Source organism: Protopterus annectens, chromosome 7.part0, assembly GCF_019279795.1.
Source record: "Protopterus annectens isolate FY-2018-M chromosome 7.part0, PAN1.0, whole genome shotgun sequence".
NCBI classification, from domain to species: domain Eukaryota; kingdom Metazoa; phylum Chordata; order Ceratodontiformes; family Protopteridae; genus Protopterus; species Protopterus annectens.
This window is the reverse complement of record NC_056739.1, coordinates 215,693,788-215,709,973: the sequence shown is the minus strand read 5'-3', so window position 1 is coordinate 215,709,973 and position 16,186 is coordinate 215,693,788. Positions and strand designations below refer to the sequence as shown.

At 43.5% G+C, this 16,186-nt stretch overlaps 1 protein-coding gene across 1 annotated transcript in view; it reads right to left on the bottom strand.

The window, feature by feature from the left end:
* CSDE1 (cold shock domain containing E1) overlaps positions 1-16,186 on the bottom strand; it is a 2,062,269-nt gene that overhangs the window by 1,121,603 nt on the left and 924,480 nt on the right. The window contains exon 8 of the mRNA XM_044076154.1: positions 693-818. Within this exon, the coding sequence (XP_043932089.1) occupies positions 693-818 (126 nt within the window). The remainder of the gene's footprint in view (positions 1-692; positions 819-16,186) is intronic.

Below are 16,186 nucleotides of genomic sequence, written 5' to 3'. Positions count from 1 at the left end.
GCTAGGAGCAATTCCGCTGAACTTCTCTGTAGCAGACAATGTAAATGAAAGCTTCTGCAGTTTAATTGAAATGTTTTAACAGCTTACCTCTAAAGCAGAGGGCTATACACCCCTCATTACAATTAATTTGAGGAGGTTACTGAGAGATTGCTTCATATTGTTAGACATGATCTTCAAGGCTTGAAAACTGTGCCAGTCTGTTCACCTTTTCCAGTATTAAGATATATTTAGTTACTTCACAGAAGGCAGACAGGGTTGGATCTGAAGCCATTCTGCCTATCTGTAAGTATACCATATTTGGTAATATAGTAAGATTTGATCATAAACCACTTTGAGTTGCCAGTGGACAAAAATTTGCTCTGGGCTTATAATCATGAACCAAGATGGGGTGAGACACCTTAGTACACAGTATTAAAAAGGCTTGAAGCCTGGCAGGGCAGTTATGGTGAGGATGAATTGCAGAAGCCTATGATAAAAGTAGTGAAAGGGTGGATGCTAGCAAAGGTTTTGGCCACAACCTAGCAAAAAACAAAATATTTATGAAGCCTTTTTATCCCAAGTTAATTTCACTTACTTTCGGTTTGAATGAAGTAGGTAACTTCTAAAGCAATCTTTCTGTTGCTATACAATCCAAGCATCTTTCTTCGTTAAAGCAAAAAAACAAACAAAAAGGAAACGGAAGAGTACTGTACCTGGTTTTTGTTGGGTACTTTTGGGATGACTTTTGTTACAGTTCCATCAAACTGTTCAATACTGATGTCTTCAAAGATGACTGTTCCTTGAGGTAGTAGTTTAACATCTGTTGCAACTTCTTTGCCCTAGCAAAATGACATGAGGGAAGTAATACACACATTAAAGTTTGTTCACTGACAAGACTACATAACTGCTACACACCACCACATTAATAGAGCTACAAAAATGTATATGTAGCAAGCCTCATGTAGTAAATGCAGAAAGAACACACGAGTCATGCAAGAAACTACATAAAGTAAAATAGAGCCTAGTATATGGCTATCTACTCAGTAGATGAAAAACAATTCAGGATCTGTTGCAAAACATCAGTTCCTACTTAAAAACGACATGCACAAAAATTTGCAATGCACCATCCAAAGCTCAAATATCGGATCTTAAGAAAGAAAGCATTCACACATTAAGCAGTTTTGTTTGTATAACTTGAACACTAAACCAGGCCATCTTTTGTTGGAGAGGATTCCCCTGTACTCTAGTGGCAGGAGTGTGCAGTTAGAACTCATCTGACTGAAGGTTGTTGGAACAGGGCTGAGTTCTGAGCTTTCTTACTGGCTAATTTGTTTAAAAGGGCTTGCTCTCGTTTGCTACATAAGCGCTGCATTTGCGCTTGTGTATCGTGCACTGCCGAAAAGCAGTGGGCACTGTTGGCGGTTACAGATGCAAACACTTTTGCCTACAAATTTTCCCTTAGCACACCTCTAGTGCTCAGTCAGTGAGTTCTCGTGATTGTCCCTCACTGACAGGTGTACATTCAGAGAAGGTCCTGAGGTACCACCACAAAAAATATCCCACTAGCCCTTATTTTTTGTCCACTTCTCCTGTCCTCTACTTTACCTGTTTCTTCCCATTTTCTAACCACAACTTATCTAGCATTATGGACAGAATTTCTCACTTTCTCCTGCCAGCCTGGTTGACATGGTCATCATCCTAAGGCAATGTAGTAATTTGCCTGATGTGCACTGACAACCCACTTCGACTCCACACAAATTCAATATGTGAGACATGTAGCTATGTCAAGAACCTGCATTCCGGGCTCTCTAGCTCAAGTCAGTTCATCTGATATTAAAGCAAGTTATCAACATGCACTTCACCACATGCGCCTACCAAACCAACACCACACACTGCAGAACACAGTGCACATAATATATCACACACCACCGTCTCACCAGTCAAGCCCCTAAGGTATAACACAAAAGCTAACATCTTGGTCACAGACGACTCAATTGCGAGACATACAGCTGTCCCTCTTACTGGGCTGGATAAGGAAAAAGTCATGGTCAACTGTGTCAGGTGACAGGATCCACATCATACACACACTCAAGTCTCTCAACAGGCACTGTTATGACTCAGTCATAGTCCATATGGGTGTGAACTTGAGACATCTCACTGGACTACTTGGAGACACATGACTAGCTTCTCTGCATCTCAGGCAGTATATGTCCCTAGCCTTAAGCAACATTTTACCTTCACCTAAGATACCTCAGATCAAAAAAAATGACTGACTTCAACAACTGACTTAGTTTCTGGTGTTATTCAAAGGGGATCCAGTATATGTCAACCTGAGATGACATGGCTGACAGACCTTGCTGCTTTGCCAGAGATGGCCATCTGTCACCTCTGGGATTTTGGCTGCTGGCTGAGGTTCTTGCCACCCCCACAGTGCATTTTTTAGGCAATGTCACAAGAACAAAATTACCAGACGTAAAAATACCCTCTGTAAACAACTTCAAGGTTATGCTGCTAAACACTAGGAGTCTAAACCAGAAACTGCACTCACTGGAAGCAGTCCTCACCTTGGAAGATGCTGACATTTGTGCAGTCACAGAGACCTGGTTTAAGGCTGTGGAAAGCACCCCAGCTCTACCAGGTTACATTTCCTCCTACATGTTCAGACCACAAACTGAAGGCATGAGAACTAAAGGAGATGGTTTATCAATATTCATAAAAGATAAATACACCTCTAGATTGGCTACACAGCAGAATTCCCTTGAATTACTTCAAATGCAACTGACTGTAGGTAAGACCCCTCTTCAGGTCATTGCCAGCTATAGGACTCACTCCATTAATCAGGACATCAGCTCACCCTCCCTGGATCTACTTGAGTCAATCAAGATACAACCAAACACCCTGGTTTTGGTTGACTAATTACCCGTCCATTAACTGGGTAAATTGTGTGTGTTCTAACTCACTTACCCAAAGGTTCTTTGACTTAGTTAACTGCAATGCACTGGACCAGCTGGCTGACACGCACAAGGGACTCAAACATTCCAGATCTGGTGATCACCAACATGGGGGACCACTGCAGCCCCCCCCCCCCAGTGTGTGGCCATCCCTGGTAAGATTTGACCACAAATCAGTCCTGCCAGAACTACAACATGAGACCGCCTCTTAGCAAACACTAGACTAAAAAACTTCAAGGCCAATTAGAAAGTACAGTTGTGTACACTTACCATAAATGTAGATGTTAGAGTGCATTCACTGTTGCAGTCAGTACATTTGGGTAATCTGCTGGCAGGTTGCCTTCAGTCGGCCTGAATAACAAAGTCTTGGGTCCTGCGTTGGTTGCTGTCTCCTCTTCCATGATGTCAGGTCGTCAGGGGTATAAAACATGCAGCCGACACCATTTTAATCAGTTTTTCTTGCCCCACATATCAGGTGCCCCCAAATGGGGAGCAAAAATATATAAACAATAAATATATATATATATATATATATATATATATATATATGCACCTTAGAAACATAAAATTTACCTTCAACTAAAAGCAAATACACCACAAAGGCTTTTGAGTATAGTGAAGGAAAGAAAAGGTATAGAATAGGGGATGGCAGGTGGGTAACCAGGACTGCAACAGTGAATACACTAACATCTACATTTATGGCAAGTGTACACAACAGTACTATGTTCGTGTTTCACTGTTGCAGTCATTACATTTGGGTAGAATCCCAAAGCTATGGATGGGAGGATGGAAATAAACAGCATTAGGAGCAGCTATCAGGCCCTGCAAGACTGCAGTGGTAAAGCCTGCCCTGGTTTTAGAAAAGAGAGGTAAATGGTAATGCTTTGTGAACATATGAACAGAGCTCCAAGTAGCAGCTTCTAGAATGTCTTTGGTAGGCACCCCACTGAGGAAAGCTACTGAAGTAGAGGCAGCCCTGGTGGAATGGGGCCTGATCCCTTTTGGCACCGGTTTACCATGGTGCAAATAGCAGAAACAAATGCAGTGGCTTATCCATTTAGAAATAGTCTGCTTTGATAAAGCCTTCCCCTCTGATCCTGCAGCAAATGCTACCAGTAGTTGCTCAGACATTAGAGATTTTGTCCAAGTAGAATCTTAGTTTGTGTACATCCAATGAAAGCAGAATCCGCTCCCCCTTGTTCTGCGGATTTGGGAAAAAAGTTGGCAGGTGAATGGTTTGGTTAAGGGCCACACTGGATACCACCCTAGGCATAAAGGAAGGATTGGTCCTGAGGGCCACCCTGTCCGGGTAAAATATAATGAAAGGCTCCACTGCCATGAGAGCCTATAGTTCTGAAATCCTTCTAGCTGAAGTGACTCCCAAAAGAGAAGCGGTCTTCCAAGAAAGAAATTTTATATACGCAGTAGCTGCTGGTTCAGAAGAAGGTAGGGTGAGTTTTTCCAGCACAAAACTGAGGTCCCATGCGGGAGTTGGCGCTCTCCTGGGAGGCCATAAATTTTTGGCCCCTCTGAGATACTGTTTTAGCAGTGGATGAGAAAAGAGAGGAGGCTCTGTGTTGTAATGAGTCGAGATGGCAGAGGCATGGATTTTTATTGAAGAAAAAGATAGGCCCTTGTCAAGCATCTCAGTTAAGTATTGTAAAATCTGAGGAATATTGGGCTTTGCTGTGTCTATTCCCTGTGCTTGGTTCAAAGCACAGAAACTCTTCCATTTATCAGCATGAGATTTTCTAGTACTAGGCCTTCTGGCTTCCAAAATGACATCCATCACAGGTTTACTGAGAGATGTGGTTTGAATAATTAGTTGATTAGCCATGCTGCAAGATTCAGAGTTTGGAGCAGAGTGTGCAGAATTTGGTAGTTCTGCTGAGACAGTAGGTGATGTTTCTGAGGCAAGTACCACAGAAGAAGGTGTGACATTCCTTAGAAGCGAATACCAGTGTTGGCGATGCCAGTCCGGAGCAATTAAAATCATTTGTTTTTTCCTGTCTGACTTTTAGTAAGACCTTGGAGAGTAGAGGCAGACGGAGAAAGGCATAGACTGATAGGTTTTTCCAGCTGAAGGACAGAGCACCCACTTTCCATGCTTTTTTGTGATAAGGTCTTGTGCAGAATTTGTCCAACTGATAGTTTTGGGGAAGAGACAAGTAGATCTATGTCTGGGCTTCCCCATTTCTGTGTTAACATGTTGAAGATTTGTGGATCCAGTTTCCATTCGTGAGGGTCCACAAGATTTCTTTTTAAGTTGTCTGCCAGAATATTTTGCTTTCCTGGCAGGAATTGAGCTTGAAGATTAATTTGGTAAGTTAAGGGTGTGTTCCACAAGGCCATGGCAAGTCTGCACAGGGGGTAGGAAGAGGTACCCCCCCTGCTTATGTACCACATAACTATGGTGTTGTCCGTCTATCAGATGAAGTAAGTCCTTGAATTCTGAACAGCTAGCATTTCTTTCTGGTTGATATGCAGATGCATTTGGTTTGGGCTCCATTCGCCCTGAATGCATCTCCCTGCCAGGTGGGCCCCCCATGCATAGTCTGATGCGTCTGTAGTTAGGGTTTGGGTGGCAAGGGGTAGAGTGAATGACAGTCCCTTGCTTTGGTGACATGTCTCTGCCCACCACAGGAACTCCTGTTGTAGACAGGGAATGAGAGGGATCATTATTTCCAGGCTGTGACAATGCTGGCTCCATAAACTTTTTAGGTACCATTAAAGTTTCCTTATATGCAGTCTCGCATATGGAATTAGTAGAATGCAGGATGCCATGAACCCCAAAGCCTGCAGAATTTGTCTTGCAGATAACTGGGTTTTTGTTGCAATTTGTTTGAAGTATGTTGTCAATTGCAGTTTGTCTGGCGTGAGGTAAGCCATCTGGACAGTTGTATTCAAGCTTGCACCCAGGAATGTAACAGAGGGTACCAGTTGTGATTTTTCATTTATGGTGTACCCTACGCATGTTAAGAGCCTTTTTACAAATGCCAGATGTTGAAGAAGTGTCTCCTTGTCCTTTGCCTGAATGAGAGAATAGTCCAGATAAGGATAAATTTGAATGTTTCTTTGTCTGCAGAATGCAATTACTGGTGCCAGGCACTTCGTAAAGACCCTGGGCGCAGTAGATAAGCCAAAGGGCAGTGCAGAGAACTGGTAAAGCAAAAAGCCTGCTTTGAAGCGGGAGGTATCTTCTGCAAGATTCCCTTATTGGGATATGCAGGTATGCTTCTTAAGTCTAGAGTTACTAACCAAGCATTCTTGCCTAGCATAGGCAGTAGCTGTTGCAAAGTCAGCATTTTGAATTTTGGAATGTCCAGGAATGTGTTCAGAATCAATAAGTCCAGTATTGGACGCCAAGAATTGTCTTTTCCGAGTACCAGGAAAAGTCTTGAATAAAATCCTTGTCCTTTTTCCTTTTCTGGTTCCGGTTGAATAGCCCCCATTATCCATGAGGGACATGACTTGTTTCTGGGCCTCTGCCCACTGGTTTTGTGGCAGATACGGCCATCCGTTTGGAATTGGCAAAGTATGGAAATGAAATCTGTTCCCCTGTGATACTATGTTTAATACCCACTTGTCTTGGGTAATTAACGGCCAATTTTGAGCATGAAGTGCTAGTTTTCTCCCCAAGGGGGCTGCCAAAAAAGTGCTTGGAGATGGTAGAGGAAAAGTCATTGAGACTGCTTACTGTAGGATTGTGCTTTACCACCTCCAGATTTGGAGGTGGAGGCACCCCATTGCTTTAAACTGTAAGATCCCTGTGATTGATATCTGGAGACTTTTGAGCGCCTGGGTTTGCCCTGAGAAGCTCTGTTGGACACAGGAAAGGACCAGTTTTTAGTAGGCCAGTGCCTACTGAACCTGGGTGGCTGTACTTACAAGAAATCTTTTACAGTTTGCATAGATTTAGCTTTGTCTTCCATTTTTTTAAAACCTCCTCTGCCTTATCATCAAACAGAGTACCATGCTGTAAAGGGGCATTCAACAGTTTAGCTTTAACATGATCAGGCAGATTTTGCTCCTTGAGCCAGGCATGCCTTCTTATCACAGATCCAGTAACGGTGGCCCTGCAAGAGGCTTCCAAAGAATCAAAACCACATTGCAAAGTATGCTTTCCAACCTGCAATAAATCCTGTAACTCTGTTTTCCACACAATCAGAAATCAACATCATTTTCTGTTTCAGTAAACCCATAACATGCTGTTGATATTTAAGCATATGAAACTGGCAGTTTAGAGCCCTGATTGCCAAGGTTGCAGATGTATAAACCTTCTTACCCCATTCTATCCAGTACCCTGGAATCTCTATCAGAAGGGGTAGGACTTTTGGCTGTAGAAGCCTTAACACACCCTTGGGACTCTGAAAAACAGTCTCAGGACAAGCAGCAGGATTTTTGAAAAAAATTTGTGGGAGTCAGGAACCCTGTAATATCTGTCTGGCTTACTAGGAGCCAGAGGCAAGGAATCCAGAGCCAAGCTTGATTCAGAGAACACATCATCCACAATGTCTAATACAGGAGGTATTGCCAAAGGCCTATGCTGAGGAAGGAGGAAATCCCTAAGCCTATTTTTTTGATTCAGAAAAATCTGGACTCCCAGTGAAAATATTCCCTTAAAGTATGGAAAGTCTCACCAAGAGTGTAATCCTCAGGAGGAGATGCAGATGGGGTGGATTCCTCTGCATCAGAATCCTCATAAGGTGGAATAGAAAATTCCTGATCAGAACAGGAATCAGAAGAAATGGAAACCTGATCTGAAGATTCATAATCAGTGCCTTGCCTAGGCTCTCATAGTGGGGGGGGGTTTGCGAAAGTACAGTTATGTACACTTACCATAAATGTAGATGTTAAGAGTGTATTCACTGTTGCAGTCATTACATTTGGGTCATCCTGCTGGCAAGTTGCCCTCAGTCGGCCTGAATTCCAAAGTCTTGGGTTCTGCGTCGGTTGCTGTCGCCTCTTCCCTGACATTAGGTTGTCAGGGGTATAAAGATGCAGCAGATGCCATTTTATTCAATTTTTCTTGCCCCAGATGTAGGTGCCTCCGAAAGGGTAGGCTAAAAGTATGTAAATAAAACATACATGCCCCAAAATAAGCTTTACCTTCATCTATAAGCAAATACACCACCTAGGTTGTACTGATTAGAGCAGTAAAGATAAGTTCCAGCAAAAATAAGGGGGATGGCGGGTGGGTAACCTGGACTGCAATAGTGAATACACTCGAACATCTACATTTATGGTAAGTGTACACAACCGTACTATGTTCTTCGTGTTTCACTGTTGCAGTCATTACATATGAGTGTTGAGTCCCAAAGCTATGGTTGGGGGGCTGGAGCTAAACAGCATTAGGAGCGGCTATGAGGACCTGCAGAACTGCAGTGGCAAAGCCTGCCCTGGATTTAGAGTAAAGGGGCAGATTGTAATGTTTTGTAAAGGTATGCACTGAACTCCAAGTAGCAGCCTCTAAAATGTCTTTGATTGATACGCCCCTGAGAAAGGCTGCAGAAGTGGCTGCAGCTCTGGTTGAATGTGGCCTAATGCCCTTATGCACTGGTTTGCCATGCTGTGAGTAGCAGAATCGAATGCAGTGACCTATCCACTTGGAAATAGTCTGCTTGGAGCTAGCCTTTCCTTGTGATGCTTGTATTGTCAGGCTCTGGATTGCATTGCATAAGTGGAAATTCCTTAAGATTCCAAGAGCAGGCTAAGTTATTTCTTACACTTATTTCCCTGAACTGCACTTCTGAGACACTTATAATTGCGCTATACAGTTGATCTACTATATTTTTGCACTGTTATAAAGCTTTTTATTGTTTCACTGCATTTATGTACTGTTTTCTAAGGTTTTAAAATTACTTAACTGTAGACTGCTTTTTCATACTGACAGTTGTATTTTCTGTTTGTGAGTGCTCTATCAGAGCTTTTCTGTGCATTTTTGTATGTTACAGTTAAAAGCATTCTCGAGTCTGCTCCTTGATCTGTTTAAAACTTTCATTTAGTAGCTACAGCTAGGAACTGTAATTTTTTTCACCCACCCTCCCTAGTGTTGTGTGTTCTTATACTTGGTGGCTTTGCAGTTGCCCGCCCATACTGTATATTTGATCTGTGACACTCCCCCCAGTCTAGTGTCATTAGTTCACTCAATCTAATAGAGAACATTTGTGAAGGCCAACCCACTCATATTCTTAACGATGATTTAACTTCTGTTCTAGCTTTCTCCATTTCCACTTTACTGGAAAAAAAAATTCTAAGCTTGCTCCAACCCCCTTTCCTGTGGCAGGTCAGATACGGATTTGCTGTGTCCAAGATTGTTTGCGAGCTCTTAAGCCCCCCCCCCCCCACTTAACTGGGGTTAAACTATTCCTGGCGCCATTACAAATTACTATAGAAATCAACTTTCCTCACTTGTCTAGAGGAAAACAGTTTTTAGTACTTAATAAATAAGCACCTATTCAGGCATGTCTTAAGGTCAGCTCCAGGTGTTTTCTCCGATGAATCTGGGCATCTTGGGACAATGCAATTGCCTCATGTACACAGACAACCCTCTTCTCCTACCACCCAACACTACGACCTGTGAGAGATCCACTTATATAGCCAAACTGGAAGCAAAGCTCTCTTCACCAAAGACTGGCCTAGACAGTCAAGAGGAGAAGGTAAACACTTGCACCGCACCACACTCATCACATAGTCCCTCAAAACCTACACCACCAGAACACATAGAACCACAAAACACACACCTACATTCGTGGAGGCTCTCAGTACAAATCTGCCCAGAGACCTCCAAAGCAGAAATGCAAGCAACCTTCACCTCCCAACACAACCCAAATGACACATAGCCCACATACTCAGTGTGCCACTCAACTACAGCCCATAAGGCATAATGTACCCAACACTCTAGTCATAGGTGACTACAGTCAGGCACACTGATGTTCCACTCACCAGGCTAAACAAGGAAAAAGTTACTGTCAGGTGCCAGGATCTGCCACAATGCACGCACTCAGGTCACTCCACAAGTACAAATATGACTCTGTCATTGTCCATGTTGGTGTGAATGACCTGAGACGTACCTCCCTGGACTACATGAAGAGACATGGAGGAGCTCTCCGATCTTGTAACCCAGGCCGGTATGACCCTAGCACTGAGTCTAGCTGCCATCACCGAAAATGACACCACAGTAAAAGGACAAAATGATTGACTAACAATTGGCTAAGCTTTTGGTGTCATTCTAATGGAATCCAGTATCTGTCTGCCTGGGATGACATGATCGACAGACCACGCTGCTTTGCCAGAGATGGCCGGCACTTGTCGCCCTTGGGATTCCGGATACTGGCAAAGGCTCTTGCCACCCCTATAGTGCCTTTTTTTAGGCAAGGTTCAAATGACAAATTCACCACCGTAACAGGTACAAGCAAGCAAAATCTGAGGGTAATGGTACTCAATGCTAGAAGTCTAAACCTCAAAATGCACTCACTCGAGGCACTCCTTAAAATGGAGAACATTAACATCTGTGCAGTGACAGAGACCTGGTTCAAAGCTCCAGAGAGCACCCCTGCATTACCAGGCTATAATTCATACCACACCTTTCGGCCACCAAATCCAGACCGAAACACTAAACGTGGAGGCGTGTCCATATTCATTAAGGATATCCACACTTCCAAGCTAGTTGCTCAGCATAATGAATCCGAGATTATCCAAGTTCAACTAACTCTGGGCAAAACCGCAATCGAGATTGTAGCTTGCTACAGACCCCCCACGATGCCCAAGGATTCCCACTCCTCTTCTTGATACACTGGAAAATATTAAGGTACAACCCAACACTCTAATAATGGGTGATTTCAACTACCCTGCCATTAACTGGGAAAACTACTCATGTACCAACTCTTTTGCTCAACGTTTTCTGGAAATCATCAATTCCAACGCTTTGGATCAACTTATCCACACCCCCACAAGAGGCAGCAATATCCTACACCTGGTCATCACCATGGGTGACCGGTGTTCCATACCAGAGGTCAGCTCCTCACTGCTCAGATCCGACCACAAGCTAATCACCCTAGACATCCACATCCTGCTCCCACCCCCCATTAGGAAGACTGTAAAAAATTTCTCCAAAGCCAACTTCACGCTCAAGACAGAAGTGGCAAACTTCACAACACCCATGCAGATGGACAATAGAGGTACGACTGCTGAATCCTACACAAATGCACTTTATAAGCACTTACACGAGTGCATGGATCGTGCTATCCCTAACAGAACCAAGATGCTTTTCTCCAAAAAAGGAAGCCAATCTGGTGGTCTTCTGCCATAAACTCTACACCAGAAGAAACTGTTGCAAAAAAAGAGTAAAATCCCACGATTAGAGGAACTCCCTGGTCAGCCTCAGTAAGAAGCTGAGATCCCTCAAAATCCTCCAAAGCTAGTTATGAAAACAAAATTGCCACAGATTCTAAAGACAACCACAAAGCATTCTATAGCTATTTCAAAAATCTCAATGGCAACACTCAGATCTGCTCTGCGTTACAGCACAATGACACTAAATATACAGAACCAACTGATATTGCCAACATCATGGCAGATAGGTTCAGTGCTAACTTCACCCCCTCTCACCCCCTAAAGGGCCCATCTTTATAACGGAAGAATGCAAAGTTCCTGTAATCACGGCAGCACAGGTAAAAACGTCACTCTACAAAGCCAAGAACACAGCATCCATGGGACCTGCCAACAGTCCAGACTGCCTGCTACATGAACTACAGAATTAACTGTCACCCCACCTAAGTACCATGTTCAATCATAGCCTCACCTCAGGTTTTGTGCCCATTGAATGGCGCACAGAGACAGTTATCCCACTCCACAAAGGGGGGGCCACAACAGACCCCGGGAACTACTGCCCCATTAACCTGATGAGCCTCGTCTGCAAGGCCATGGAACGTATCATCATGGAACTCAGACATTGGAGATCTCCAAACTATGGACCCCACACAGTTTGGGTTTGTAAAAGACAGATCATGTCTCCTAAACCTGACAGACTTCTTTGAAGTAGTCACCAAAGCCATAGATGAGGGTAAGGTGGTTCACACAGCCTATCTAGATCTCACCAAGGCGTTCGACACCCCCCCCCCCACGCTGGAATTATAGATAAACTCACTAAACTAGGTACAAAACCCTGTGTCACAAGATGGGTTGCCAACTGTCTTACTGACAGAACCCACACCGTGAAAGTAGCAGACTCCAAATCAGACTTCAGACCCGTGACAAGTGGAGTACCACAGGGTTCAGTCCTGGGTCCTCTCCTGTTTGGTATCTACTTCTCTGAAGAACAGGCTAACAGGTCTTTTGCTAACTAAATTCGCATATGACTGCAACCTAGGAGCCATAATTGAAACTCCTAATGATGTGGACATCCTACAAAAGGGCTTCACTGAGACAGATGCCTGGTGTCAAAGACATGGTCTCAAGCTCAATGCCAAAAAGTGCATTGTCATCCCCTTTGGTAAAAACTCTGTACCCATGAACTACCACATAAGCAGTAGTCTACTTAACACCGAAAGTGTGATAAGAGACCTTGGGACACAGGTGGACAGTAGTCTCCTTTGATAATCACATCGCCACAGTGGTCAGGAAATCCTTCTACGTGGCACACCATCACAAAAGGTTTCTCATCCAGAAAAAAAAGTCATTGTTCCCCTCTACTCATCAGACCCATTATAGAGTACAACACCCCTTTTGGTATGTACCTCAAGACATCAACTGGAAAGGCCGCAAAAATACCTCACAAAGAGGATTACTGGCCTCAAACAGATGCCTTACGCAAACAGTCTCAAAAAACTCCAGCTTTACTCTGTTGCATATCGCCTACTCAGAGGCGATCTCTGCCTAACATACAAAGCTATGTCAAACCCAATGCTGTTGGACATGCTCCACTTAAAGAAATCCCAATCCCTCCGAGCTACACGCTCTAGGGGACCTAAACCTTGTCACCACAACAAACAGAACATGCTGGAGGGACAGATTCCTGTCCCAGAGGCTTCCCATACTCTGGAAAAGACTACCTATCTTTGTCAGAGCTTCTCATTAACACTATTCAAGAAAAATCTTGATGATTGGATGGGTAATAGGAAATTCACCCCAGAGATCACTTCTGTGGTTCTGCTTGACAGGGGCACAGGAAAATAATTTTCTTGGGTGGCGAAAGCCAGGGTACCTTTTTGGCTAGGCTTGTATAGGCCCTAGAGCCAATAGCCTAGTACCTACCTATGCTGTGGCATATGCCACTAGTAATTGTTCTGTCTTTCTGAAAACTTTAGTTTTGTCCAAGTAGTCTCTAAGTTGTCTGTGTACGTCCAAAGAATGCAGAATTTTCTCTCCCTTGTTCTGTGGATTTGGATAAAACGTTGGCAAATAAATCGTTTGGCTAAGGGCTACACTGGATAACACCTTAGGCATAAATGTAGGATTTGTTCTCAGAGAGACCCTGTCTGGATAAAACATGATAAAAGGTTCCACAGCCAGGAGAGCTTGTAGCTCTGAAACTCGTCTTGCAGAAGTTATTGCTAGGAGCAGAGCGGTCTTCCAAGATAAGAACTTTATAGCTGCAGTAGCAGCTGGTTCAAAAGGAGGTAAGTTGAGTTTTTCCAAGACATAATTGAGGTCACATGCAGATATTGGCGTTCTCCTTGGAGGTCTTAAGTTTTTGGCTCCTCTGAGGTACTGCCGTAAAGGATGAGAAAAGAGTGGTGGCTCTGTATTGTAATGAGCCGAAATGGCAGAGGCATGGATTTTAATTGATGAAAAAGATAGGCCTTTGTCCAGCATCTCAGTGAAGTACTGCAAAATCTGAGGAATATTTGGGACAGCTGTATCAGTTCCTTGAGCTTGGTTCCAAGCGCAAAATCTCTTCCATTTCCCAGAATAGGATTTTCTAGTAATAGGCCTTCTGGCTTCTAAAATGACATCCATCACAGCTTTACTGAGAGGTGTTGTTTGTATGGCTAGATTATCTGCCATGCTGCCAGGTTTAGAGTCCTGAGTTGGCTGTGCAGAATCTGCTTGTTTTGCTGGGACAGTAGATGAGGAATTTGAGGTAAGGTCCAGGCTGGGCATTGGGAGAAGTTCCTTAAGATCGGATACTAGTACTGGCATGGCCAGTCTGGGGCAATCAGAATCATTTTTGGTTTCTCCTGCCTGACCTTTAGGAGTACCTTGGGGAGGAGAGGCAGTGGAGGAAAGGCATACACTGATAGGTTTTGTCCAGTTGAAAGATCAGGCGTCCACTTTCCAAGCTTGTCTGTGATAAGTCCTTGTACAGAATCTTTTTAGTTGATTGTTTTGAGGGGAGGCAAATAGATCTCTGTCCGGGTGTCCCCATTTGTTTATCATGCTGAAGACTTGTGGATCCAGGTGCCATTCGTGGGGATCCATGAGGTTTCTGCTTAGTTCATCTGCCAGAGTATTTTCCTTTCCTGGCAGGAATCGTGCCTGCAGATGAACTTGGTAAGTCAATGCTGTGTCCCTTAATGCCATGGATTGTCTGCATAGGGGATAAGAATGAGTGCCCCCCCCCCCCCGCTTGTTTATGTACCACATGACCGTGTTGTTGTCTGTCTTTATCAGTAGTTGTCCCGGATGAAGTAGGTCCTTGAAGGCTGTCAGGGCATTTTGAACAGCTAGCATCTCTTTTTGATTGATATGTAGATGCTTTTGGTTTGTGGACCAGGTGCCCTGAATGCCTCTTCCTGCCATGTGTGCCCCCCAGGCATAATCTGAAGCATCCATCGGTAGGCTCTGCCTGGCTGGGGGTAGTGAGAATGGCTGTCCGTTGTTTTGGTGACAAGCCTTTGTCCACCATCAAAACTCCTGTTGCAGGCGGGGAATTAGAGTAATCATTGTTTCCAGACTGTGGCAATGTTGTGTCCAGACACTTTTTAGGTACCACTGAATTTTCCTCATATGCAGTCTTGCATATGGAATTAGTAAGATGCAGGATGCCATGAAGCCCAAAGCCTGCAGAATTTTTCTTGCAGATAACTGGGCCTTTGTTGCCATTTCCTTGAAATAGTCAGTTGCCTTTGTCTGGGGTGAGATAAGCCATCTGGGCAGTTGTATTTAAGCTTGCATCCAGGAATATTATCTCTTGAGAGGGTACTAGTTTTGATTTCTTTTTGTTGACTGTGTACCCCAGGCATGTTAAAAGTCTTATCACAAACGTCAGATGCTGTAGTAGAATGTCCTTGTTCTCTGCTTGTATGAGGCAGTCGTCCAAGGAAGGATAAATATGTATTCCTCTGTCTGCAGTAAGCAATTACTGGAGCCAGGCACTTTGTGAAGACCATGGGCACATTAGATAAGACAAAGGGAAGTGTAGATAATTGGTAATGCTTTGAGCCAGCCTTGAATCTGAGGTATCTTCTGCATGATTGTCTGATTGGGACATGCAGGTATGCCTCTTTTAGATCTAAAGTCAAGAGCCAAGCCTAGCTGCCCAGCATGGGCAGAAGCTGCTGTAAGGTCAACATCTTAAATTTTGGTATATCCAGGAAAGTGTTTAGAATAGACAGGTCCAGTACTGGTCTCCATGCTTTGTCCTTTCTGGGTACCAAGAACAGTCTTGAGCAAAATCCTTGTCCCTGTTCTTGCTGTGGCACTTGTTGAATAGCCCTCATGTCCATGAGAGCTGTGACTTGTTTGAGCCTCTGCCCATTGATTTTTTGGTAGGTCTGGCCAACCGTTTGCCCTTGGCAGGGTATGGAAATAAAATATCCAACTGAAAGCAAGAGGAGCTGCACCAGAGTAATAGCGTAATCAGTAGTTTAATTTCCGCTTTCGTCAATAGACTTCATCAGAATACAAAGTCAACACAATTCAAAGCATTTAAATACCACACTAGTAAATGAGCAAATTGATCAATTAAAACACAATTAAACATTTAAAATATTCATAAAACCAAAAAACTGCATTCATCCAATGTTAAAAAAATCTAAAGGAACTAGTTCCTTGTTAATATGTAATTTTCTGTACTTTAAGAAGCATTTGATGTTAATGTAATCATTCAGACCAGGAGATTTGTCAGCGTTGAGTTTAATTTGCCATAAGGTTTCACGCTGTTCTACAAAATTCTTAAAATCTCCTCCTCTGAGGTCAGAACATACTACCTCCAAGACAGAAAATAAAAATTTTTTGTATGTCCTACAAACTTTTGAGTGTTTGTAAAGAGCATTGCTCTCGTCATTAGTTTTAATACTGTAAATATGTTCTCT